General features: G+C 46.7%; 1 protein-coding gene across 1 annotated transcript; it reads left to right on the top strand.

Annotated features, from left to right (window-relative positions):
* The first annotated feature begins 591 nt into the window (after positions 1 to 591).
* On the top strand, positions 592 to 4,362 carry KCNS2 (potassium voltage-gated channel modifier subfamily S member 2). Its single transcript, XM_029223177.1, has 2 exons — positions 592 to 904; positions 1,553 to 4,362. Exon 2 carries the CDS (start codon positions 1,596 to 1,598, stop codon positions 3,027 to 3,029), a length of 1,434 nt encoding a protein of 477 aa, XP_029079010.1. The 5' UTR covers positions 592 to 904; positions 1,553 to 1,595; the 3' UTR covers positions 3,030 to 4,362.
* The last annotated feature ends 22,799 nt before the right edge of the window (positions 4,363 to 27,161 follow it).

Genomic DNA, 27,161 nt, shown 5'->3' with positions numbered 1-27,161 from the left:
TACACGCGCAGTGCCCACACAGAGCTCCCAAACAGAACTCCGTGACTCCCTCCCACGCCGGTGGGGCTTGCGCTCCCGCCCCCAGCAAGCTAAGCTGAGCTCGACCTTGGGTTTCCCGGCTCCGTCTTCACCCCTCCAGGTGCCTTTCCCCACCACCCTCTTTCCCCCGAAGCTTCAGGAAACTTTTCAGCAGGTGCCTAAAAGGGGAAACCTGGAGTTCCTCCCGTCCTGCTCTTCCCCGGACTCAAGCCATCCCTCATTCCCCAGCTCGGCTCCGCCCGAGACCCAAGTGGGGAAAGGTCACCGTAGGCAGTCCCCTGCCTGCGCCCTGTGGCAATAACAGCTGTCACCAGGGGATAGGCGAGGGGCTGGGAAAGGTGTTGGCTCTGCGTCGAGCCGGGGGCCCGAAGGGGTCGCCGCGACGCGCGGGAGGAGAGCAGAGAAGCCGAGGCGGCAGCATCTCCGGAGTCCGGGCGGCGGCCTCGCAGGGAGCTGGGAAGCGCGGAGCTGTCCGTTCAGCACCACCGCGCCGTGCCCCAGAGCAGGGCCCGCGCCGAGGCGCACCGGCTCATCTCCCGCTCCGGCCCCCGCTGTGGCGCGCGTTGTTGTCTCTCTTCGGTGCTGAGGGGAGCGCGGAAAGAGAGAGGAGGGCTCTGCGAGCATCGGGGCCACGCAGCCACCTGTGAGCCTCCTGCAACTGCGGACGGCGGCGGCATCCCCGGCCGGAGACAGGAGACGCTCGGCGGACCCCGCCCGCCCTCCCGCCGGGCGCACACCCAGGCGCACACACACTCGCACCCGCGCGCACACGCACAGCCAGCCGGCAGCTGCGGCCACAGCGATGCTCGCCGGCAGGTCGGGGAAGTTTCCCGCCGGCCTCGGCCGCGGGCCCCAGTGCTCGCAGGTAAGCGCTTCCAGAACGCGCAGGGCGAGCCCGGATAGCTCCGCGGGGTAAGGCGCGGCGCGCGCGGCGCACGCGGCTCCAGGGCACGGCGCCAGGCGGGCGGGGAAGCCCGGGGCGGGGGGCGAGGGGGTTCCAGTCGCGGGGGCTGGACGCAGGGGACGCCAGGCCGGCCCCCTTACCCCACCCGGGGTTAATGACTCGAGAGGTGAATTTCCCCGCCCCCTCCCGAGGCTACGCGCCCCCCATCTCGGCCCAGCCCGGCCGGTGCGCATCCCAGCTCTGGTCCCGCCTGTCTGCGGCGAGCGGGCGGGGGCGTCTCCTCGACCCGCCCACGGGCAAGGTCAGCTCGCAGCTCCCTGGGCTCTCAGAGCCGCTGGGGTGCGACCTCCGCCAGCGTAAAGGGACCGACAGAACCCCCAGGGTGGGCGTGGAAACGCGGCCATGCTAGTGGAAACATAGCCCCCACTCCAAGCCTTTCCTTGGGAGGGGGCCAAAACCCATAGAACCGGCTCCCCATCCCAGTGTCCTTCAGCACCCAGAGACCCGCTGGAGAGGACTGGGTTCGCCAGGGACGGATGGGGAAATAGAAAGAGGTGCCCGAGCCCTGAGCGCCCGGCGCTCACCCGACACGATTCCTTCGGCTTCCAGGTGTAGCGCCCCCGCGCGGCGCGGGCGGCTGGGCGTCTCCAATATGACTGGCCAGAGCCTGTGGGACCTGTCGGAGGCCAACGTCGAGGATGGAGAGATCCGCATCAACGTAGGCGGCTTTAAGAAGCGGCTGCGCTCGCACACGCTGCTGCGCTTCCCCGAGACGCGCCTGGGCCGCCTGCTGCTCTGCCACTCGCGCGAGGCCATTCTGGAGCTCTGCGACGACTATGACGACGTCCAGCGTGAGTTCTACTTTGACCGCAACCCCGAGCTCTTCCCCTACGTGCTACATTTCTACCACACCGGCAAGCTTCACGTCATGGCGGAGCTGTGCGTCTTCTCCTTCAGCCAGGAGATCGAGTACTGGGGCATCAACGAGTTCTTCATCGACTCCTGCTGCAGCTACAGCTACCACGGCCGCAAAGTGGAGCCCGAACAGGAGAAGTGGGACGAGCAGAGCGACCAGGAGAGCACCACGTCCTCCTTCGATGAGATCCTGGCCTTCTACAACGATGCATCCAAGTTCGATGGGCAGCCCCTGGGCAACTTCCGCAGACAGCTGTGGCTGGCGCTGGACAACCCCGGCTACTCGGTCCTGAGCAGGGTCTTCAGCGTCCTGTCCATCCTCGTGGTGTTGGGGTCCATCATCACCATGTGTCTCAATAGCCTGCCGGACTTCCAAATCCCTGACAGCCAGGGCAACCCTGGTGAGGACCCCAGGTTCGAAATCGTGGAGCACTTTGGCATCGCCTGGTTCACATTTGAGTTGATGGCCAGGTTTGCTGTGGCCCCTGACTTCCTCAAGTTTTTCAAGAATGCCCTAAACCTGATCGACCTCATGTCCATCGTCCCCTTTTACATCACTCTGGTGGTAAACCTGGTTGTGGAGAGCACACCTACCTTGGCCAACCTGGGCAGGGTGGCCCAGGTCCTCAGGCTGATGCGGATTTTCCGCATCTTAAAGCTGGCCAGACACTCCACTGGCCTCCGCTCCCTGGGGGCCACACTTAAATACAGCTATAAAGAAGTAGGGCTGCTTTTGCTCTACCTCTCTGTGGGGATTTCCATCTTCTCCGTAGTGGCCTACACTATCGAAAAGGAGGAGAATGAGGGCCTGGCCACCATCCCCGCTTGCTGGTGGTGGGCCACCGTCAGTATGACCACTGTAGGGTATGGGGATGTGGTCCCAGGGACCACGGCAGGGAAGCTGACCGCCTCTGCCTGCATCTTGGCGGGTATCCTAGTGGTGGTACTGCCCATCACCTTGATCTTCAATAAGTTCTCCCACTTTTACCGGCGCCAAAAGCAACTCGAGAGCGCCATGCGCAGCTGTGACTTTGGGGATGGAATGAAGGAGGTCCCTTCCGTCAACTTAAGGGACTACTACGCCCATAAAGTTAAATCCCTTATGGCGAGCCTGACGAGCATGAGCAGGAGCTCGCCAAGCGAACTAAGTTTAAATGATTCCCTGCATTAGCTGCGAGGGCTTGACCTCCTCAGACCCACATTGCTGAGCTGTTTCTTGTGCCTCTGGCACAGTCCAGGCACACTAGGGTTATGGTGTAAGGAGTATGCCCAGCCCCAAAGGGGAGAGATGCATGGGATATGCACCCCAGGTTGCTTTTACAGTATTTAGGATCATTTTTAGAGGGTGGTGTGTCTGACACCATGCCTTTGCACCTTTCAGTGAAATGACACTCACTGGTCTTTGCATCGCGGGCATAAAATGTTCACCTTTCTGCCGGATGAGTACCTAATTTCTCTGTTCATTGTGTTCTCTATTGTAGTGCTTGTGGCCCAGTACTGTCTCAGTTGTTTGTGCTCCTGTTTCTGAGGTTGTCGTGTGAGTTCTGTACCAAAAAGCCCCCACAAATATGTCCAGTGGAAACACATCTATGGGGTCAGCAAGGCTATGATGAGCTTTTGCTCACAGTCATGTAGAAACAAAATCTCAATTCTTTATCCAATGCTTTCATTTAGTTTTAATACCAAAACAAAGGGAATGTGAAGTTAAGTACACATGACTGATGCAAGTCTGTGAGTTGTTTTTGTAACTCTGTAGCCCTGTGGCTTGCATGGGTACCCTGCTCACTCTTAGAATGCTGTACACTGACGTTCATCTCTTAAATGTTGCTCTTTAGAGAATGTTATTTTGTTAATCATGTAGTGAAGATTGAAATCCTTACCAAGAACAGATGCATTAGGGACAGGGGCTTCAGCTAAACATAGGCCAAATCACAGGATGCTTGAAGACCTTTCAAAGTCAGCCCTCCGTCTTTTCTAGGGTGGTCGTAGAGATATTTATTTCTTGCTGAGGTTCCTGGTCTAGGTCATTTGAATAAACTTTGCTGTGTCTTAGATATTAGCATGTTTTTGAAATGTTTCCTTTTAAAGATGCTTAGAAATAAGATTGTATTGTCTTTATCAACTAAAAAGTTTACTGTTGTATTGTCTGAGGCAAACATTGTTGGGTTGCTATCAAGGGCAGTAGCTTAGAAAATTTTGTTGCCTGCTCTGAAAGCTTATAAAATGAGAACCCTTTTATTTCCAAGCAGAATTTACTTAGATAATTTTGCTTCTATGATATAGTATGTTACATATGATGCTCTAACTGCCCCAGAGTTCCTGGTATGACATGGAAACCTGGTGGTGTGGAAGTGTGCACTCAAAATATAGACAAATGGCTTATCCAGGATGGAAATATTATAGCTCTTATTTCCATTTCAGCTGCCTTTTCTTGGGGGAGGGTTGGTGGAGGCCAGGAGAAAGGAAGGAGTTGTAAAACAAAAAAACATTGTTACTTAATAAAATGTCATAAATAATTGTAGACTTCTTGAAAAGCTTGATGCTATTTAAAAGACCTTTAAACTTCTAAACTTGTGTTAAGGTTGAGAACTCTTTCCTTCTCCAGAATGCCCTCTCTCTTCTTCTTCAGTTAACCAGCACATAGCGTTTTGAAGGGTTAACCTGGACCCCTTAGTAAGGTAGTTCTCTGTTATATTCTAGGTAATCAGGTGGTTTTCCAGTTGGCTTCCATTGTTGTTCAGTCTTTGGAAAGGCTGCAGAATCCAGGGGTCTACATGCGGAGTTAGGCAGGCTTTTTATCTATGTCTTGGATCTTCCTTAAAAAGGTCCACTTTGTGTCTTAGTTGGTTGAAGGTAGTACATACTTCTTGGGGATGTGGTGAGGATCTTGTCAGAGGCTTTGTGTACTTGTAGTTGCCATGGCTACTACAGAGCGGGCCATTTGCACTAGTCACTTATGCCTTTAGGTCCCCAGTTCAAATCTTTCCATCAGACTGGAGCCTCACGGTGGGCAGGGAGGCAGCCACGTCCTAGTGCTACCTGGTCTACCGTCTACATTTGTTTCTCAGAAGCATCAGGAAAGGTGAGATGACTTAGGGGCAACCAACCACCAAGTCAGAAGGGCAGGGTTATTCCTCAGAATTTGCACATGTAGCACTTGGCTTTGGCTGATGTTTCCAGCACTGGAAGGCAGAGAATTTACGAAATAATCTCCAGCTGCACTGAGGCAGGTGATGGTACAAACTCTTGAGGACCGCTCAGTTTGCCAAGGCTGATGGTATTGGGTCACTGAGTGTGGTATCCATGGTCACTGACCATAAAGCTTGTGAAAAGTGGAAACAAGGAAGGAGGCTGAATAATTCAGTCACTCTCATGAGTATTCTTTTTAAACAGGCAGGTTTTTACCACCAAAACAGAGATACCTCTAGTGGTCACTTTTTGCAGATGTGAAAACTGGAAAACCTGACTTTTCATTTTGGTGATGACTTGCGTTTCTCTGGTGCCTTTCATTGGGGGAATCCCAAAGTACTTTAGAGACTGTCTTTTTAATATCTTTTGTACATATATATACTCGTATAAAATATTATTTTGCCCATCCTGGAATTTCAGTTACTTCCGAGCATGAGACTGTCCTAATAGCGTTAAGGACTCCAAGCAGTGGTTTCAGTTAAGAGGGAGAGAGAACAACCCAGCTGGCTTGAACACTGGAGTTAATTCCCACAGAGGATGGAGACAGAACTGTGATCCAGGGAGGAAGAACACTCCTCGCCCACAAAGTACGACCAAGGTACGCAGTTCACAAGCGCTCTCAGCTGGGCTTTGATTGACCTTGTTAGATAACGTCTTATGGAGCAGTTTCTTCTGGTCCCTGAAACTAATCGGTGCGGGGAAGGGGGGGTGGGGTCAGGTGAATTTTCTGCTCTGTTTCTGGAGTTAAGAACATAATTGTGAGGTGACATCTTTTGCCACCAGGCTGTCAGACTGACCTGTAAACCTCCTTTAGGGGGACCCAGTAAAAGCTTCAAATCACCTATGTCCAGCGGTGGGCTGGAGAGCAGCTTCACTCCCAACATTTGAAGGTTGTTCTTTTCGATGTCTTTGGGACAAATACATGGGCCGGGCTTTTCTGAAAAAATATGTGATGAGCATTTTGAAAGCGCTGGCTGGGAAGTGACACTGTGTCTTCTCTGCATAGATGCACACTGGTTATAGTTGGTGTTTTCTGCCAGCCCTCTGCATTTCCTGGGTTTGCTCCTGAGGAGGGGCATGTTATAATGCCAGGCTGATTTGTAGCTCCTAAGGTAGTAATTGGTATTTAATCCTTGGATTTGTTATTTCTACTTGGCTTAGTATTCAAATAATGGAACCACCTGCTAATTGTTGCCTCATTTCAAAGAAAATGACCTGTTACGTACTTTGGGAATAGCAGTGATCTGTACAGGCTGTGTGCTATCTACTTGAAGGCTTAACTGGTATTTCTTGTATGTTTTAACAGCATGACTTGTTACAGAGCTGTAATTTTAAAAATTGAGAACGCTGTATTTGCGCTGTCCGTTTTAACACTCATTAACACGCTACTCTGTGGGCATTGATGCAGCCCCGCAGAACCGTTCTGTGTGATGGCTGCACTTTACCCTCTGCGCCTTGACTCAGCAATGAGGAAGAACACTGACACACTCAGGACTCCAGCCTCAAGGAGAATGCAGATTAAATAGAACACAATTATTGACACTCCCTTAGGGCACTTCAGTTACACGTGGAGTGGCAAACACAACAAGGGCGTTCGACATTGGGGACCAGATATCCTGAGAAAGGCTGGGCCTTTTTTTTTTTTTTTTTTGCGGTACGCGGTCCTCTCACTGCCGTGGCCTCTCCCGTTGTGGAGCACAGGCTCCAGACGCACAGGCTCAGCAGCTGTGGCTCACGGGCCCAGCCGCTCCGCGGCATGTGGGATCTTCCCAGACCGGGGCACGAACCCGTGTCCCCTGCATCGGCAGGCGGACTCTCAACCACTGCGCCACCAGGGAAGCCCAGAGGTTCTGTTTTTACATCGAGATGAAGAACTGGTCAGGGCTTTAAGGATGATCTAATCCGACCTTCTCATTTTGCAGCAAGGGGATGTGAGGCTCAGAGAAGCCAAGCGAGGCACCTAAGATCACAGAGTTGAAGGCAAAACTGGGAGCAGACCCCAGTTAGCCCAGTGACCTTCCTAAGATTCATGTGGCCTTCGGAATGGCTCGTAGTCAATGTCGCTACTGGGTTAAGTAGGTGCTAAGGGCCAGTTCCCCCAGCAATAGTCACACCAAACCAGCCAGAACACTCAGGTTACCCAGGACCCAACTTGCTGCCACGGAGGCACCGTAGCAGCATGGAGCCTGGCAACCAGGCGGGGTGGGGTTGGCACCAGCAGGCGCATGTGGCGCTGAACCAGACTGTGTGGGCGGGGCAAACCCTGACAGGGGTGTCTGTTTCATGGGGGCTCCAAGAATTCATGACCATCCCTTCTACAGAGCACGCTGGTGGCTCTAGGTCCTGGTGAAAAAAGGGCTCCTAACTCTCTGTGCCTGCAAAGAATAACTAACAGCTCTTCCTTCCCAACAAAGGCTCAAAAAGCCCAGCCTTGGGCTTCCCTGGTGGCTCAGTGGTTGAGAGTCCGCCTGCCGATGCAGGGGACACGGGTTCGTGCCCCGGTCCAGGGGGATCCCACATGCCGCGGAGCGGCTGGGCCCGTGAGCCATGGCTGCTGAGCCTGCGCGTCCGGAGCCTGTGCTCCGCAACGGGAGAGGCCACAACAGTGAGAGGCCCGCATACCGCAAAAAAAAAAAGCAACAGAACCTCTGCATGCCTCCACCCCACCATGCCCCTTGTAGCCTTGAGCAGAACCCAACAGCCTTCACTTATTTTTAAGCAGAGCAGAGGGGCTGCTCACCAACAACCTTCTATTTGCTTTCATCTCTCTCCTCAAAAGCCAAACCACAACAGATGACAGTTTCAGGGACAACAATATCAGAGACATGCTTGGGCTGGTGTCTGTGTCAGGGAAATAGAGGTTTAAAATAATCAATGCGTGTCTCCTTTGGGCTTTAGGCTAGTGACACCTAATCCAAATTCCTGCTATTAAAAAGCATCAGAGAGGAAAATCCCATTGATTCCATTTGGCTAACTCTTCGCCCATTTATGTTTGCTCCCTCTGTGAAGCCCTGTAGATCCCTCACCCATTCCCACGAGGGCCCCTAAGTGGACAAGGACAGGTGGAGCACCCACAGCCCACACTTGGTCCTAACTGAGGGGCAGTGGCATCTGTGGGTTCTCTCTTCCATGTAACCTTCAGAAGCGCGTGGCAACAACCTGCCGCCCGTCTCGTGGCGGCTGAGGAGGGGAATGACGTGCAGCACGGGGAGAGGGCACTCGCGGTCCCCACAGCCCCGGTGGCCCCACCACGCGGGCCACAGCGCGTCTTCTCCAGCAGGGCTATAAGTGGATGTTCAGGGATATTTTGGGGGCCAGGATCCCTTGCATCTTAAAAGGAAAACACAAACATCTCCTTGAAGGAAGGACTTAAATGCTGAGCTCACATGGTTACTACTTTCTTTTATTTTTAGGAGAACTTTTAACCAACGTTTCTACCCAAGGCCCTTATCTGGGTGTTAGATTCAGTTAATACTGTAGATCTGAAAACCGGAAGCGTGTTCCTCCTTCTGTGACCTAGTTTGTCAATATCACCATCCTCCTGGCGAAATTCTCCAAAGCGGATGACTTTGCCTGAAGGTAACAAGCTGATGCTTTCAGAAGAACGTAGGCACAAACAAGGTCTCAAAGATGTGGTCGAGAGGAAGGAGATATAACAGGGGAGGAAAAGAGGGCAGGAGTGCCCAGCAGCTGGTGCATGTCCTGCAGAAGGAAGAAGGGATAGGAAGAAGCCAGGGAAAAGGAAAAACAAATGAAGGTACAGAAGGAGAGAGTGAATAAAAGAAAAGGCAGAGAGGAAAGTAGGGAGAGAGCCATCAGTTAGGGAGACAAGAAGCTATGTTTAACACAGTTCTTTCAGGCCTTCCATTGAATTCATTTTGTTTCCAGTCAACACGACACGCTCTGAGCCCAATGGTGGCCTCCTGCGGGGTAACTATAGCTGGAGTCAACTCTCACCCGCGCCCCCGGCACCTCCCCTCCCCTCCCCTCCCCACCAAAGGGGTTCACGATCTGGTGGAATAGAGATACGGACAACTACTAAAAGCCTTTTGCATGAAGAGGGCATTGAGGACACAAGGAAAGGAGGCACAAATATTTCCTCTTGAAGATGGGACTTCTGGGTTACAAATAGAAAGAGGACCAGACGTCGGCCAGACAGAGGTGGTGGTAGGGGTCTGGAACAGAGAGATGGAGGGAAGGGAAAGGGAGGAAACTTCCACACACAGGGACCCGCACCAGCAAAGATGAAGAGACCCGCCCCCGGGCCAGCATGTGTGAGACACATGTGAATCAGTGTGGTGTAAAAACAGTCCACAGCAAAGCCACCAAAAGACCCTGGGTGTCATTCTTTTGTCACTGGGTTGGGGTACCCTGACCAGTTAATCCTGTCGGAATGGAACTCTGGCAGCAGCTTGGAGGCTTGGGAGGGGCCAGGAGACCTACTTGAGGTCACTGCCAGCTAAGAAGGGAGGGAGCTGGAGAGGAAGGGGCAGAGTGGATTGCCAAGGAGGCCAACCCCACAGGACTCCGCCAACCACTGGATGTGGGGAAGAGAGATGGAGGGCTGCGGTGGCTTCTGGGCGGATGGGTGGATGATGGTGCCACCAAGAGAGGCAGGGAATACTTGGGTCCATCCCGAGGTTGAGTCGTGTTGCCTGGGTGACACACAGATGGAGGTGTGCAGAGGGCAGAGGAAAGCCTGGGACGGGACTCCTTAGCTGAGAGATGGAAGTTGAGGCCATGGGTGAGATTACCCAGGAAGTGCACAGAGAGAAACAGAAGAAAGAAAAGCTCCCTGCGGAAGACCAGCATCCGAGGGGCAGCCACAGGGATGATGAGGTCCAAGGCCTTGCCTTTCTCTGCCGGCTTATTATAGCTGGCATCCTATCTCTTTCCTTTCGCCTGAGGAAACCCCAGAGGGTAAACGCTACTAATGGCCTCAGCTTTCCTCCTCATCCACTTCCTTATTTTATCTCTGTGCTCGGCTTCTGTGCCTATCACTCTTTCCAAACTGCTCTCTTGAAGACCGCCAGGTGCTTTCCTAATCGCTAAGCCACGGCCCCTCGTCAGCTCCCCCAGAGTCTTTGACTCCATAGACCAACCTCTCGGTCCTTTGCCCTCCCTCCTCTCTGATTTTTGGACCCTGCATTGCTGGCTCTCCGGGCTCTGCCTCTCTCTCTCATTTCCCCACTGGATCTTCATCATGCCTGTCCCCCAAATTGCTGTTCTGTAAGCCGTAGCCTCAACTAGTGTGCAGACGACCCACGTGTCAACTTGCCTGACTTCCAGCCCCCATGCACGTTACCTGTGTGTGTTTGGAAGTCACCATGTCTAACCCCATGTAGTCACCCCCGAGCTTCCTCTTCCTCCTGCCTTCTCCTTCACATCTGTCAATGGACCCTCCGTGCTCTGGGCCACTCACATTGAGATTTCAGTCATCTGTGAATCCTCTCCATTGATTTAGTTATTCACTCACCATAGCAAAACACTTCTTGACAGCTGACTAATTGCCAAGCACGATGTTAGAGGTGAGGGCAATACTCCTCTGGTATTGCTCCCAGCCCTTCAGCAGTGTAGACTTTACAGCCACTTTATTGTGCATTGGAATCATCCGGGGAGCTTTTAATGCTGTAGATACCTGGGCATCACTCCATCTACAAAATCAGACTCTTAGGAGTGGGCCCCAGGAATTGGTACTCTTAAGCTCCCAGCTGATTTTGATGCAAGTGGTTTTCAGACCCCACGTGGAGAAACACCAGCTCAGGGTCTCAGGGGTACCCCTTACAGTCCTCTCACTGTCCCGCTGTCATTCCCATAGCCACTAGGACAACAGGTTTTATCAATGCTTTCTTCACAGGATCTCACACATTGGGCCCTTGGTATACATTGTAAAGGCTCCCACCCCTCTTCAGTCCTTGTTAACTCATGTTTTAATTTCCAACAGACTCATGCCCATCCCCCTCCAATCCATCCTTTTCTGCAACCCCCTACCAGGCTCATCTTTCCCCTTCCTGTATCTTAGACCTACTGGGACTTCTCTGGCTACTGCTCTTGCTTATGTTCAAAATAAGCACCATACATATAAAGGGTCACAGCCGAGGAGGTGAAAAACCTGCATGGGCCCATTAAGGCTCTAGACAGAGAAAAGGGCCCATTTAGGAAGGAGCTGCCTTTCAATGGGACAACCAGGGGCAGGTGATAAGAGACATAAGAGATTTGTAACAAGGGACACAAAAGCTGACAGCACGAAGGGCCTGAGTGTTAGACGACCAGTCTCCCAACCTGTCCAGGGATGGCCAATCCTGAGTCCTAGAATATTGGTCTCCCAAAGACGCTGGTGGCTGTGTCCAGCACAGAGTCGTCCCTGACATGCAGGGATATGGTGTGAGGCAGGCACACTGGGGGAATATGGTAGAAACAGAATTGGGGTTCATGGGCGGTGAGGAGGTCTCCACTCAAAACTCTTTTCGTCATCACCTACATCTCCGGACATTTAAAGGCTTCTGAGCTATTTTCAGACCTACTATGAAAAGAACTGAGGTGTTATGTCAGGCACCCATCTAACCATTTCCTAAGAGGAGAGCCGGGATGAGTCACTTCGGATCTGTCAGCTTTGTATCGATCTTTCTGGCAAATTGTCTGGGTCTGCCAGGGCCGACTCTGCTGGGAACAGTTGAATTGTAACCCACTGCGTTCGGGGTCAGTTATCACAAAGGTCACCATCACGGGGTTGCAGCCTGCAGCTCTTTTTTGTGGAACACGTGGGAGGAGAGGAGGGAAACCTCAACGCACAAAACCAAGGGTGTCCCCGGGCTTTCCCATTGTTTTCCCATAAGCTTTACTTATGCCTCTCCCAGGTTTGAGATTTGAGGACTGCTTTTGGAATGAGGTGCTGCTGGGAACCAGTGGAGCCCCAGAAGTCACTCTGGGTTCTTTCTCTACAGCAGGTGAAGCTGCTGTCTTCCACTCTGCCCTTCACCCTACCCTGGAACCTAGGAGCCCAGAGTTGAGGCGTTTAAATACATTTGCCAATTTTAACACATGAGCTCCCTGATGATTCAGTAGTCTCCCCATCTTTTAAAAAGCACTCTCATGTTAAAAAGATAAAAAATAAAATTCCAGTCGAACCAAACTATCCCACCGCCCCTCACCTTTACCTGTGCTCCCTCCGCCCATGGGAATATGTAAATGTGTGTCACAGGTTTAGGACTAGCAAGACGCTCTGAGTCCTGATGTTCAGGGCCTCATTTGTGCTGAGATTTCAGGGATGGGCTTGACGCCTGGAAACTGCAATGTGCAGATGTCACATGTCCAGAAAGACTGGGGAGCCGGCCTCAGCAAAAATTGCCAGGAGGGGTACCAAGAATCAGAATTAAATCAACTGAGAGCCATCATTTCGCTGGGAGCCAAGCTCCTTGGCAAGCCCTGTGCTGAGTGGTATGGCTATAACTTCTCCATGTGCCCCCGGTCCCCAATACTGTCACATGTGCCATCGGGTGAAAAGGTACCTCACATGGCCCCTCAGCAGCACAGAGGGGAGTACACATGTGTATGTGTATGCATGTCTGTCTATGTGCACACGTGGGTCTCTGTGAATTCGTGTGTGTGTCTGCGTGTCCATGTGCCTGTGTGTATGTATGTGGGTGTGTTTGTGCCTATGTGAATGGGGGGGGGGAAATGACAGGGGGCAGTCTTACCCTTTAAGAGAAAAGAGGCGGCAACAGCTGCGCTCCAGGGCTCCCACTAGATGTTACTTCCATAGAGAGGCTTTCTCTGCACTCGCCCCAATTTAAATGAGACCTTTCTACCACCCAGTGTCTCTGCCTTATGTCTCACAGCATTCAGTACTTTTCCATCTGAGCTCTTATTGGGATTTGTCACTTTTATTTATTGGGTGATGTCTGTCACCCCACTCGTTGGGAGCTCAGAGGGCGGGGATATTTGTCTGCAGTGCTCAACACAGTGTCTGGCATGGAGTAAGTGCTAACAAATCATAAATGAAGCCAGGGAAGGGGGACAGCTAAACTATGGGGTTCAGGCCTTCTCACTGGGAGTGATGCTGGATAAATAGCAGGTCCCTGGGAAGTCTAACTGAGATGCTGCATAACTGAACTGAGGGTTTGGAGGCCTTCGTAAAGGGGTTTCATTGTGCGGCCATCCTTAGCAAAGCCTCCCAGGCTGGAGACCTGTGACATGCTGGTCAGGCAGTGCCACCGTCAAGGTTGGAAGGGACAGCCTCCCTGAGATGTGTGTTTCTAAATGAGCTCCAGAACCCAGGAAGGGCTGCCAAGACATTCCCATCGGAGAATGACTAATGCGTGAAGCAGTCTGCAGGGGAATAATGTCACCGTGGACCAATGCACAGGCACCTCATTCCTCTGTGGTAGCACCCACTGACACCACCCGTATGGCCAGGCTTGAGAGCAGAGAGCACCGGCTGTGCCAGCGGTTGGGATGGATCGCTTTGTACTTACTGGTCAGAGGAACGGTCTTGACACTGTTTCACTGCTGATCCTCCAGCACAAACCAAAAACTGAACCTGAGCCCTTCGTTTAGCTGTCTCTCTCTTATGGCTAGCTAAGCAAAACGCGCCTGCGCACTGTCTGGGCCCTGCCGCTCACTGGCTGGAACGCTGATGAAGCTGGTGGGGTGTGTCCCGGTACTGGAAGCGGAACTTCCGAGGGGAACTTGTTTGCCCGCACACCGTGAGATGTTGGGTACTGCAAGGCGCCTCTCTGGCTTCAGAAAAGAGATGACGTCTGAGCTAGGACTTACAGCATGAGGAGGGGCGTCAGAGTGAAGAACATGTGCCCAGGTTCCTGGGAGGCAGGACTCAGCAGGTACAGAAGCAGCCAGCATCACACCCTCTCCACTGGGCCCCGACAGAACTAAGAGGGCTGAGGGGATAGGACAGGAGGCTGTTTCAGCATCCACGCAGAGATGGATGGATGGTGGGGTCCTGCGGAGGAATCCAGATCTGCACGTGGGAGGCCGTGGCCAGGAGGCTCTGAGAGCCCTGAGCAAATGTGGGGCTTTCCGTTTCTGCCAAGATCCTAGGCTGGCAGTCTTAAAGGCAGATTGATTCCATATTCAGTTGAATGAATTAATTAATATTGTGTAAAATATGTGTAACATAAAATTTACCATGTTGAAGCCACACAACTCAGATTAGATTGGGACTCGAACCCAGTTGCACCTCAGATGGGACTTGAACCCACTGTCTTTTAATTAGAATCTCACACCTGGTCTCAGGATTTAATGAAGCTCAGTTTCTTTGTGTCTCAGAGCAGAAGGAATTAAGCAAGAGGCAAAGTGATAGGTAAGAAGTAGATTTATTGAGAGAAATGCACATTCCACAGACAGACTGCGGTCAGTTTCAAAAGGCGAGAAACATGGGGTGGTTAGTTTTTATGGGCTGGGTAATTAAATAGGCTAATGAGTGGGAGGATTATTCCAACTATTTCAGGAAGGGGCAGGAATTGGGGAAGTTTCTAGGAATTGGGGCACCGCCCACTTTTTGGCCTTTTACTGTTGGCCTCTGAACTCTCTTGGCACCTGTGGGTGTGTCGTTTAGCACATGCTAATGTATTGCAGTGAGTGTATAATGGGGCCCAATGTCTGCAGGAAGTCAAACCTTCTGCCATCTTGGGCCTAACTGGTTCTAACCAGTTTTTGTCATATCCAGAAAGGCTATGTCATTCTTTTAAACGTTGTGCCCCTTCCCTCCTGTCTCACTTTTAGGCGTACAGCTCAGTGGCATTAAGTACATTCACATTGTTTTGCAACCATCACCACTGTCCATCTCCAGAACTTTTTTCATCTTGCGAAACAAAAACTCTGCATCCACTAAGCAATAACTCCCCATTCCCCCTTCTACCCACACCCCTGCCCCTGGTCCATATTCAGTTTTATTACACATGCACGTGGGGAGGGGAGGAGGAGGGACACGTCCCCCCAGGGTTCAGTGGAAAAAACCTACATCAATCTGTGTTAAAATTCTAGGTCAGACATTTCCTAGCTGTGAGAACTTGTTTAAGTAACATCTTTTGATCATTTACTTGTCTTCTCAGCTAAAATATAAGGATCAGGGTGACGTTTATGATGTTAATAGCTAGCACTCACTAAACATTGTTCTGAGAACTTGACATGTATTCATGTATTTAATTTTCCCAACAACCTTATAAAATAGGTTCTAATATTATTTTCATTTTGTAGATTAGGATACTAAAGCAGAGAGGAGTTAAATAACTAAGCAGCCCAAGGCCACATACCTTGTAGAGAGGGTCTATTTTTTTTTTTTAATTCTATGCTTATATCTTCCATCCCACCTTCACCATTGAGATCCATATGCATTTATAGAAGCTCTGCATATCCATATGCGGAAGCTCCACCTGCATGGCTAATAGGCATCAAATCCTAACAAGGCCAAAACAGGATCCTTGATTCTCCCTGCCCTCCAGTGGGTTTCTTCTCTAACCTCCTGTTTCAGAAAATGGCACCATTATTCCCTTAGTTGCTCAAGCCAAAACCCTTCAGCAAGTCAACCCATCAGTAAGTCTTGTTTATTCCTAAAGATGCCTATATCTACCTTTTTCTGGCCATCTCCTCTGCTGTCATGCCACCATGATCTCTCACCTGAACAATTGCAACAGAATTTGAACTGGCATCTCTACTTTCTTGCTTGCCCCCTACATGCCTTCCCATTGCCACAGATGAAATTTGTGAACGTCTTTAAGATTGAGGACTTTGGAGTCAGACAGATGTGGGATTGCAGGATCATATGGTAGCTCTATTTTTAGTTTTTAAAGGAACCTCCATACTGTTCTCCATAGTGGCTGTACCAATTTACATTCCCACCAACAGTGTAGAAGGGTTCCCTTTTCACCACACCCTCTCCAGCATTTATTGTTTGTAGACTTTTTGATTATGGCCATTCTGATTGGTGTGAGGTGATACCTCATTGTACTTTTGATTTGCATTTTTCTAACAATTAGTGATGTTGAACATCTTTTCATGTGTTTTTTGGCCATCTGTATGTCTTCTTTGGAAAAATGTCTATTTAGATCTTCTGCCAATTTTTTTAATTGGGTTGTTGTTTTCTTGTTTTGTTTTGATTTGTTTTGTTTTTTGATATTGAGCTGCATGAGCTGTTTGTATATTTTGGCAATTAATCCTTTATCAGACACATTGTTTGCAAATATTTTCTCCTATTCTGTGGGTTGTCTTATCATTTTGTTTATGGTTTCCTTTGCTGTACAAAAGCTTTTAAGTTTAATTAGGTCCCATTTGTTTATTTTTGTTTTTATTTGCATCACTCTAGGAGGCGGATCCAAAAAGATATTCCTGCGATTTATGTCAAAGACTGTCCTGCCTATGTTTTCCTCTAAGAGTTTTATAGTATCTGGTCTTCCATTAATTCTTTAATCCATTTTGAGTTTATTTTGTGTATGGTGTTAGAGAATGTTCTAATTTAATTCTTTTACGTTTAACTGTCCACTTTTCTCAGCACCACTTATTGAAGACACTATCCTTCCCCCATTTTATATTCTTGCCTCCTTTGTCAGAGATTAATTGGCCGTAGGTGTGTGGGTTTATTTCTGGGCTTTCTGTCCTGTTCCATTGATCTATAAGTCTGTCCTTGTGCCAGTACCATACTCTTTTGATTACTGTAGCTTTACAGATAGTCTGAAGTCAGGGAGTCTGATTCCTCCAGCTCCGTTTTTCCTTCTCAAGATTGCTTTGGCTATTAGGGGTCTTTTGTGTTTCAATACAGAGATTAAGATTTTTTGTTCTAGATCTGTGAAAAATGCCATTGGTAATTTGATAGGGATTGCACTGACTCTGTAGATTGCTTTGGGTAGTATAGTCAGTTTGATAATATTGATTCTCCTAATCCAAGAGCATGGTATATCTTTCCATCTGTTTGTGTCATGTTCGATTTCTTTCATCAGTGTCTCATAGTTTTTGGAGTACAGGTCTTTTGCCTCTTTAGGTATGTTTATTCCTAGGTATTTAATTCTTTTTGATGTGATGGTAAATGGGATTATTTCCTTAATTTCTCTTTCTGATCTTTCATTGTTAGTGTGTAGCAATACAACAGGTTTCTGTCTATTAATTTTGTATCCTGCACTTTTACCAGATTCATTGATGAGCTCTAGTAGTTTTTTGGTAGCATCTTTAGGGTTTTCTATGTATAGTATCATGTCATCTGCAAACAGTAACAGTTTTACTTCTTCTTTTCCAACCTGTATTCCTTTTATTTCTTTTTCTTCTCTAATTGCCATGGCTAGGACTTCCAAAACTATGTTGAATAATAGTGGTAAGAGTGGACAACCTTGTCTTGTTCCTGATCTTACAGGAAATTCTTTCAGTTTTTCACCATCGAGAATGATGTTTGCTGTGGATTTGTGGTGTATGGCCTTTATCATGTTGAGGTAGTTTTCCTCTATGCCCACTTTCTGGAGAGTTTTTATCATAATTGGGTGTTGAATTTTATCAAAAGCTTTTTCTGCATCTATCGAGATGATCATATGGTTTTCATTCTTCAGTTTGTTGATGTGGTGTGTCACACTAATTGATTTGCAGATATTGAAAAATACTTGCATCCCTGGAATAAATCCCACTTGATCATGGTGTATGATCCTTTTAATGTATTGCAGTCAGTTTTCTAGTAGTTTGTTGAGGACTTTTATGTCTATGTTCATCAGTGATACTGGCCTGCAATTTTCTTTTCTTTGTGTGATATCTTTGTCTGGTTTTGGTATCAGGGTGATGATGGCTTCATAGAACGAGTTTGGGAGTGTTCCTTCCTCTGCAATTTTTTGAAATAGTTTCAGAAGGGTAGGTGTTAACTCATCTCTAAATGTTTGATAGAATTTGCCTGTGAAGTCATCTCGTCCTAGACTTCGGTTCGTTGGGAATTTTTTAATCACAGTTCAATTTCAGTACTTGTGATTGGTCTGTTCATATTTTCTATTTCTTCCTGGTTCAGTCTTGAGAGATTGTACCTTACTAGGAATTTGTCCATTTCTTCTAGGTTGTCCATTTTATTGGCATAGAGTTGCTCATAGTAATCTCTTATGATCCTTTATATTTCTGCAGTGTCAGTTCTAACTTCTATTTTTTCATTTCTAATTTTATTGATTTGAGCCCTCTTCCTGTTTTTCTTGATGAATCTGGATAAAGGTTTATCAATTTTGTTTATCTTTTCAGAGAACCAGCTTTTAGTTTCATTGATCTTTTCTATTGTTTTCTTCATCTCTATTTCATTTATTTCTGCTCTGATATTTATGATTTCTTTCTTTCTACTAACTTTGGGTTTTATTTGTTCTTCTTTCTCTAGTTGCTTTAGGGGTAAGGTCAGTTTGTTTATTTGAGATCCTTCTTGTTTCCTGAGGTAAGATTGTATTGCTATAAACTTCCCTCTTAAAACTGCTTTTGCTACATCCCATAGGTTTTGGATCATCATGTTTTCATTGTCATTTGTCTCTAGATATTTTTGAATTTTCTCTTTGGTTTCTTCAGTGATCCATTGGTTGTTTAGTAGCATATTGTTTAGCCCCCACGTTTTTGTGTTTTTTACAGTTTTTTTCTTGTAGTTTTCTTCTAATCTCATAGCATTGTGGTTGGAAAAGATGTTTGATATGATTTGAATTTTCTTAAATTTACTGAGGCTTGCTTTATGGCCCAGCATGTGATCTAGCCTGGAGAATGTTTCGTGTTCACTTGAAAAGAATGTGTATTCTGGTGCTTTAGGATGGAATACTCTCTAAATATCAATTAAGCCCATCTGCTCTAATGTGTCATTTAAGACCTGTGTTTCCTTATTGATTTTCTGTCTGGATGATCTATCTGTTGATGTAAGTGGGGTGTTAAAGTCCCCTACTATTATTGTGTTACTGTTGATTTCTCTTTTTATTGCTGTTAGCATTTGCCTTATATATTGAGGTGCTCCTATGTTGTGTGCATATATATTTACAATTGTTATATCCTCTTCTTGGGTTGATCCCTTGATTGTTATGTAGTGCTCTTCTTTGTCTCTTGTAACAGTCTTTATTTTAAAGTCTATTTTGTCTGATATGAGTATTGCTACTGAAGCTTTCCTTGGATTTCCATTTGTGTGGAATACCTTTTTCCATCCCCTCACTTTTAGTCTGTATGTGTCCCTAGATCTGAAGTGGGTTTCTTGTAGACAGCATATATATGGGTCCTGTTTTTGTATCCATTCAGCCAGTCTATGTCTTTTGTTTGGAGCATTTAATCCATTTACCGATATGTATGTTCTTATTGCCATTTTGTTAATTGTTTTGGATTTTTTTTTGGTAGGTCTTTTTTCTTCTCTTCTTTTGTTCTCTTCTCTTGTGATTTGATGACTGTCTTGAGTGTTGTGTTTGAATTGCTTTCTTTTGTGTGTGTGTGTGTGTGTGTGTGTGTCTATTGTAGATTTTTGGTTTGTGGTTCCCATAAGGTTTTGATGTCACAGTTTCTCTCTCTCTATATATATACAAGATTGTTTTAATTTCAAATGCATTTCCAATATCCTGCATTTTTACTGTCCTCTTCTCACAATTGCTGGTTTTGATATCATATTTTTGTGTGGATGGTTTCCTACCTTTGCTGTATGTTTGCCTTTACTGGTGCACTTTCCCATTTGTAATTTTCTTGTTTCTCATTGTGGCCTTTTCTTTTCCTCCTAGAGAAGACCCTTTAGCATTTCTTGTAAAGCTGGTTTGGTGGTACTAAATGCTTTTAGCTTTTGCTTGTCTATGAAGCCTTTGAATTTTCTGTTGAATCTGAGCAAGAGCCTTGCTGGGTAGAGTATTCTTGGTTGTAGGGTTTTCCCTTTCATCACTTCAAATACATCATTCCACTCCTTTCTGGCCTGCAGAGTTTCTGCTGAAAAATCAGCTGATAACCTTATGGGGATTCCCTTGTACGTTATTTGTTGCTTTTCCCTTGTTGCTTTTAATATTTTCTCTGTCTTTAATTTTTGTCAATTTGATTGTGTCTTGGTGTGTTCCTCCTTGGGTTTATCTTTTATGGGACTCCCTGTGCTTCCTGGACTTGGTGACTGTTTCCTTTCCCATGTTAGGAAAGTTTTCAGCTATTATCTCTTCAAATATTTTCTCAGGCCCTTTCTCTCTCCTTCTGGGACCCCTATAATATGAATGTTGGTATATTTAATGTTGTCCCAGAGGTCTCTGAAACTGTATTCATTTCTTTTCATTCTTCTTTATTCTGTTCTGCAGCAGTGGTTTCCACCACTCTGTCTTCCAGCTCACTTCCATTCTTCTGCCTCATTTATTCTGCTATTCATTCCTTCTAGGGTAGTTTTCATTTCAGTTATTATATTGTTCACCTCTGTTTGTTTGTTCTTTATATCTTCTAGCTCTTTATTAAACATTTCTTGTATCTTCTCAGTTTGTGCCTTCATTCTTTTTCCGAGATCATGGATCATCTTTTCTATCATTACTCTGAATTCTTTTCTGGGTGTATTGCCTATCTCCACTTCACTTAGTTGTTCTTCTGGAGTTTCATCTTGTTCCTTCATTCGGAATATATTCCTCTGCTGTCTCATTTTGTCCAGCTTTCTCTGTTTGTGATCTCCATTCCACAGTCTGCAGGATTGTAGTTTCTCTTGCTTCTGGTGTCTGCCCCCTGGTGGGTGAGACTGGTCTCAGAGGCTTGTGCAGGCTTCCTGGTGGGAGGGATTGGTGTCTACCCACTGTTGGGTAGAGCTGGGTCTTGTCCCTCTGGTGCGCAGAGCTGTGTCAAGGGTCTGTTTAAAGGTGGCTGTGGGCTCAGGGAGACTTTAAGCAGCCTGTCTGCAGATTGGTGGGGCTGTGTTCCCACGCTGTTCATTGTTTGGCCTGAGGCATCTCACCATTGGAACCTAAGGGCTGTTGGGTGGGGCCACGTCTTGGTGACAAAATTGTGGCCGAGGAGAGCTCACATGCCAATGAGTACTCCCTGTTACCTCTGCCACCAGTGTCCTTGTCCCCACAGTGAGCCACGGCCACTTCCTGCCTCCCCAGGAGACCCTCCAAGACCGGCAGGTAGGTTTGAACCAGGCCTCTATGGAGTCACTGCTTTTTCCCTGGGTCTCGGTGCACATGAGAGCTTGTGTGTGCCCTCCAAGAGTGGAGTTTCTGTTTCCCCCAGTCCTGTGAAGTTCCTGTGATCAAGCCCCACTGGCTTCAAAGCCAAATGCTCTGGGGGATCCCCCTCCCAATGCCAGACCCCCAGACTGGGGAGCCTGATGTGGCGTTCAGAACTCTCACTCCTATGGGAGAACTTATGTGACATAATTATTTTCCAGTTTGGGTTGCCCACCTGGTGAGTATGGGATTTGATTATATCCTGAATTCACGCCTCCTACTGTCTCACTGTGACTTCTTATTTGTCTTTGGGTGTAGAGTATCCTTTTTCGTAGGTTCCAGTCTTTTTTGTCAGTGGTTGTTGAGCAGTTAGTTGTGATTTTGGCATTTTCATGAGAAGGGGCGCGCTCAAGTCCTTCTACTCTGCCATCTAGTCTCCAACCTCCAAAAAAATAGTGTGTCAAGAGGGTCTTTTAGGGCTTCCCTGGTGGCGCAGTGGTTGAGAGTCCGCCTGCCGATGCAGGGGACACGGGTTCGTGCCCCGGTCCGGGAAGATCCCACATGCCACAGAGCGGCTGGGCCCTTGAGCCATGGCCGCTGGGCCTGCGCGTCCAGAGCCTGTGCTCCGCAACGGGAGAGGCCACAACAGTGAGAGGCCCGCGTACCACAAAAAAAAAAAAAAAAAAAAGAGGGTCTTTTAAAGACGGTGCAGGGCACAGAGTCCGTACTCAGGAATGTTTGTTCCCATTGCCTTTTTTAGGAATCCTTACCAGGTACAGTATAACAAAAGCACCCTTTGTGCCAGGCAATGAGACTTACAGTCATTGTCTCATATTAGTCTTCACTACAACACTATAGGATAGATAATTTTTAAAATTTATTTTTAAAGTGAATTAATTTGTAACTATACAAGTATTAGTTGAATAAATTTGTCATTAAAAAATCAAACCATATAGGGAGAACTCAAAGCCCACATGACCCTCCAACCTCAGTCCCCTCCTTAGAGCAACTGCTATTATTGCATTGGTATATATCCTCCAGAACTTCCTGTTAATTTATATACAGATCTTTGTACCTGGAGAATTGAAGAGTGGTTTTGTAAATTGCTCCATTCTGGTAATGCCTCAATATCACTCAGAGAATTTTTTTCATGTCAGTTCATAAAAATCAGTCTCATTCTTGGTAGCTGCTCCTAGTATCCCCCAGTGTGCTTGTACCTGAGTTTATTTAGCCATACCCCACTAATGATCAATTAGCAAGGTGAGTCATATTTTCTTCATTTGAGGACTGGGTACCTTGTCCAAGGCCACCCAACTGGAAAGTGGCAGAGCTGGGCTCCAGCCCACTTCTTTCTGGCTCCAAAGCCAACTGTTGTAACCACTGTAGTATAAGTGAACACAAACATAAAGGTTTGCTTTAGAGTCAGGTGTAAACTCAGTAGTTACTGACCACATTTATTTGTTAACCACACATTTCTTAAGCATCTACTATGTGCTACAACAAGTGATGGGGAATCTCCTCCTTGAAGTTCCTCCTCTCTAGGTGCCCAGTTCCCCCTCATGCCTCCTTGCCTACTATAAAACCTGCTGGATGTTCCTCTTGCCCTGCCTGCCCCAGGGTTTTATCCTTAGTCCTCTCCGTTTGCCTCCTCACTTGGCACAATCTTCAGAGTTCTTTTTGTCCACTCTTCTACCTGACAACAGAAGTCTTCATCTCCAGGCCAACCTCTCTCTTCCAGCCCCAGGGTCATGCTTCCAACTGTCTTCAGGATGCCTCCTCCTGGGTATCTCATAGGCTTCAAAAATTCATCATGTCCAAATCTGATCTCATTATCCTACCCTTCAAATCCATTCCTAACCAAATGAACTGTATCACTGTTTTGGGGTGACCCAACCTGGGGTCCTCAGTGCTCTCTTTGACCCTCTCACTCTTTTTTACCCCCTGGATCCATTTAGTCCACCACCCCCAATGGTTCAATCTCCCAAATAGTTCTTGGATTTGCCCTCTCCTCTCCATTGCCAATCCTCTGTGAAAATTCAGCCCCTTTCCCTAAACTAGCACAGAAACCCCCCCCTTGCCAGTTCTCCAAGCTCCTGAAGCCCCTAATACATTCCTCTGTTAGCTTTCATTTCAGCTCTGGGATTGCAGGTATGTTTCTAGCTGCAGTGTGGACTGTGTTCCAGTCATCTGAATATCATAAGTGTCTAGAACCCAGTTTCCCTGAATGTTTTCTGAGTAAATGTTAGCACTGATGATGTTTCCAGAAATGGTAGATCAAACCACCAAGAAAGGTGCTTTACTTAAGGGCCTCCACTTTTTCATCAGGGTTTGGGTGAAAGAGTGGGAATAAGGACAAAGCAGAATGTCTGGCTCCTATACTTGAATGTGTTAAGCTGACTGGGAATTTCTTACCATTAAACTCACCCTTCAGGTTTGCATTTTAGGAGTATTACAGATAATATCTTCTTCACTACCTTTGTGTAGTGGTGATGGTCTGTCATCAATGCTTGATTTTGCATATTAATCACACATATAGCAAATTTATATAATAAAAATAAACTGGTAGCAAAATATATAGTATTGCTCGAGCTTTACTGCTTACAAGTACATTTTTATTTTCTCAACACATTGACCGAATGTTTTATTTTCTAAAGCACTTTTTCATACTGTGGTTGGTTCCTCATGATCCAGGAAGCCCTGAGACTCTTCTGAAAAGCATAGACATCCTTTGCTTTCCATACAGATTTTTATACCATTCACAACAGAATTATTGGGACAAAAAACCAAAAAAACAGAAAGACTCTGTTCTGTTTTTCATATTTTTGTAAAGCAGATGTGATTTGCTTCAGTCTGTTTGTATGAATCAGAGCATCTAGAACTCCAGAGATGTGACCATTTTTACTACATAAGGACAATAAAGAAGTTCACGCCTCCCCCTTTAGAAACTGGGTGTATTCTTTCAGGCCTTATAGTATAGTTGAGTGCAGGGAATTCAGCGGTATTTGTCACCTAAATTCTCACATCCGATCAGATAATTATTTGCTCAAGGGAAAAATCAGTGCTTCCCCAGGTTCCGAAATATTGAATACCGAGTACTGACTCAGGTTTGGCAGATGACACAGATATAAATTTGTGAATGTCAGGCCTATTCTCATGAAAGCAGTTTGTTTTCAGTTCATTTCTCTGCCTGTATCTTTGTTCATTCAGTCGCTTATCTTCCCATCCACCTGTCCAGCAAATGCTGAATACAAATTGGAGACACTGTGATGAGCAAAACAGACATAACTCATGTTCTCATGGAGACGAGCAAGGATATTTAGCACCTAAAAATTGGGCTTCTACGATTTCTTAGCCATTTGCTTAGATCTCAAATTTAAATCACATTTCTGTTACCTGTGGCTTATCCCTTATTCAACAAGCATATATTAAGCATCACTATGCTGGGGCCTGTGCTGGTGCTACAGAGATGAGGAACACATGGGCACAGAACTGGCCCTCAGGTAGCTTAGTTGGTGGGAGATACAGAAGAAGCGGCTGCTGCAATACAATCTGGAAAGTGTGGTGATCGCGATATGTATGTGGGCACCCAGAGGTGCTATCCCTGAGCAGAGTTGCCAGGATGAGCAGGAGTTGGCCACTTCAATTTCAGGAGGGGTGGGCAGGAGCCACAGGTCACTTGAAGGAGTATTCAGAGCCGGGAAGGGAGAGGGAGGCAGGGCTCTGGTCTTAGAGGACATGTTTGCTTTAATGAACGCTATCCCATGGGTGATGGAACTCCATTGCATTCTGGATTGATGGTGCCAGCAGATGGGGGGGGCGGTGACTTGAGGGGAACAAACCTGGAGCAGAGACCAGTTCAGGGGCCTCTGCAATCGTCTGGGCAGCAAATGACAGAAGGCTGAGGGGCAGCCGTGGAGAGAAAATGGAGATGAGGACACAGATTTGAGAGCCGTTTGGAAGGCTGAATTGGCAGAGGGTGGTGTGGGGTGGAAGACAGTGGCGATTCAAGGACTCCCAGGCTTCTAGCACCGGCGACTGGACGGTAGATGTAGCACCAACTGGACAGAAAATGCAGGGGCAACAGTGTTTGGGCATGCTGAACTTGAGGTACGCGTGTGGCATTAAGAATGCCTGGGTGTGGCATTTATAAGGAGAAGTCTGGGCTGAAGGAAGGGATTCGGGAGCCATTAGCATGTAGGTGTTTACTGAATTGAGTGTGTGTGATGCCATTGACAAATATTGAAAACACCGCACAGACCTGCAAAAGTCAACCCTCTGTTTACTCTGAGAATATTGATAATGAATACTGATATCAAATTGAATATTAATGTGTGCTTTCCAATGGTCCCCTTAGAGGGATACTTCTTATCTAGGTACTAAGAATGATTGCGTTTCTTCTGAGCGATAGAGTATGCTTTTGTCTTTTTTCTTCCCTGAATTTCAAAAACTTTTATTTTATGATTATAACATAACTAAATATAACACATTCATTTTTAAAAAGCTTATAATTCATTAGTTTTTAATATAGTCACAGAGTTATGCAATCATTACCCCAAATTTTAGAACCTTTACATCACCCCCACGAAAACCCCCTGTGCCCATTATTTCATTCCTTTTTCTTGCTGAACCATAACCAGGTGTATCCCTGGTATGGATACAACACACTTTATCCATTCATCAGTTAATGAAAGCTCTTATCTTACAGACCAGCACTGTCCAATAGATTCATAATGTGAACCACATGTGAGCCACATATGTAATTTTAAATTTTCTAGCAGTTATATATTTTTAAAAAGTGAAGAGAAACAGGTAAAATTAATTTAAATAAGATATTTTAACCCAACATATCCAAAATATTATTTCAATATGTAATAAATATTAAAAATTGTTAAAGAGATAGTCTACATTTTATTTTGTACTAAGTCTTTGTAATACGTGTATTTTATACTCATAGTTCATCTCAATTTGGCTATCCACATTTCAAGCGCTAGTGGCCACCATTTTGGACAGCGTTGTTAGATAACGTAAACTGTTTCTGGTTTCCTTCTTCACTTTGGCTTCTAGGAAGCTTTGGACCAAATTCACAGTAAGCAGTTTTTCTATTAATATGATTCATGGTTCCAGATTGCTTCTCTACTTTCGTTTTCCCTTTGTTTTATCTTTTCTCACTTGTTTTTAATTTATGCTACCTTGTTATGCTTTATACCCCCTCCTTTGTAAATTGGCTTAAATAAAAGTGGAAAATGACAAAGGTCTTGAGAAGAATGCTGCTGACAAAAAGAAGACAAATGTTTCAGTCAAGGCAAATAGTGAGTTGATTTGAGGAACTGAGTTTAAGACTTTTTTTTTTAATGTCCAATGATAGATGAATGGATAAAGAAGATGTGGTACATACATACAATGGAATATTACTCAGCCATAAAAAGGAATGAAATTGGGTCATTTGCAGGGAAGCCTATTTCTTTAGATGCTGCTGTTAACCCTCTACCCACTTTCTCTGGCCTCTTTGTCCCAACATCCAACCTTAGCAAGGCTCTGCAGAAATCATTTCTTCTAGACACTATCAAATAATAGAAATGAGTATAGCTGAGTGTGACTGGGAGACACAGGTACCAGGAAATAGGTCAGATATTACTTGGAATTAATTAATCTAGATAAGATACAGTGATCTGGGAAAACAAAACCCAAACCAAAACAGACCACATGACCTCTTAAATTGCAGGACAGAGAGAGCAAGCAAGACAAATGATCCTGGGAGGGAGATGCAAGAGGGAGGAGATATGGGGATATAAGTTTATGTATAGCTGATTCACTTTGTTATGCAGCAGAAACTAACACACCACTGTAAAGCAATTATACTCCAATAGAGATGTTAAAAAAAAAAAAAAAAAAAAGAAAAAAAAAAAGGGCTTCCCTGGTGGCGCAGTGGTTGAGAATCTGCCTGCCGATGCAGGGGACGAGGGTTCGTGCCCCGGTCCGGGAGGATCCCACATGCCGCGGAGCGGCTGGGCCCATGA

The sequence above is a fragment of the Monodon monoceros genome, unplaced genomic scaffold (genome assembly GCF_005190385.1).
Source record: "Monodon monoceros isolate NGI ecotype Baffin Bay Population unplaced genomic scaffold, NGI_Narwhal_1 Super_Scaffold_14, whole genome shotgun sequence".
Lineage (NCBI taxonomy): Eukaryota > Metazoa > Chordata > Mammalia > Artiodactyla > Monodontidae > Monodon > Monodon monoceros.
The sequence above is the reverse complement of the archived record's forward strand: the minus strand, read 5'-3'. Positions and strand labels throughout refer to the sequence as shown.

Coding starts and splice junctions, on each gene's coding strand:
- KCNS2 (XM_029223177.1), top strand. CDS start 1,596: ATGACTGGCCAGAGCCTGTGGGACCTGTCGGAGGCCAACGTCGAGGAT.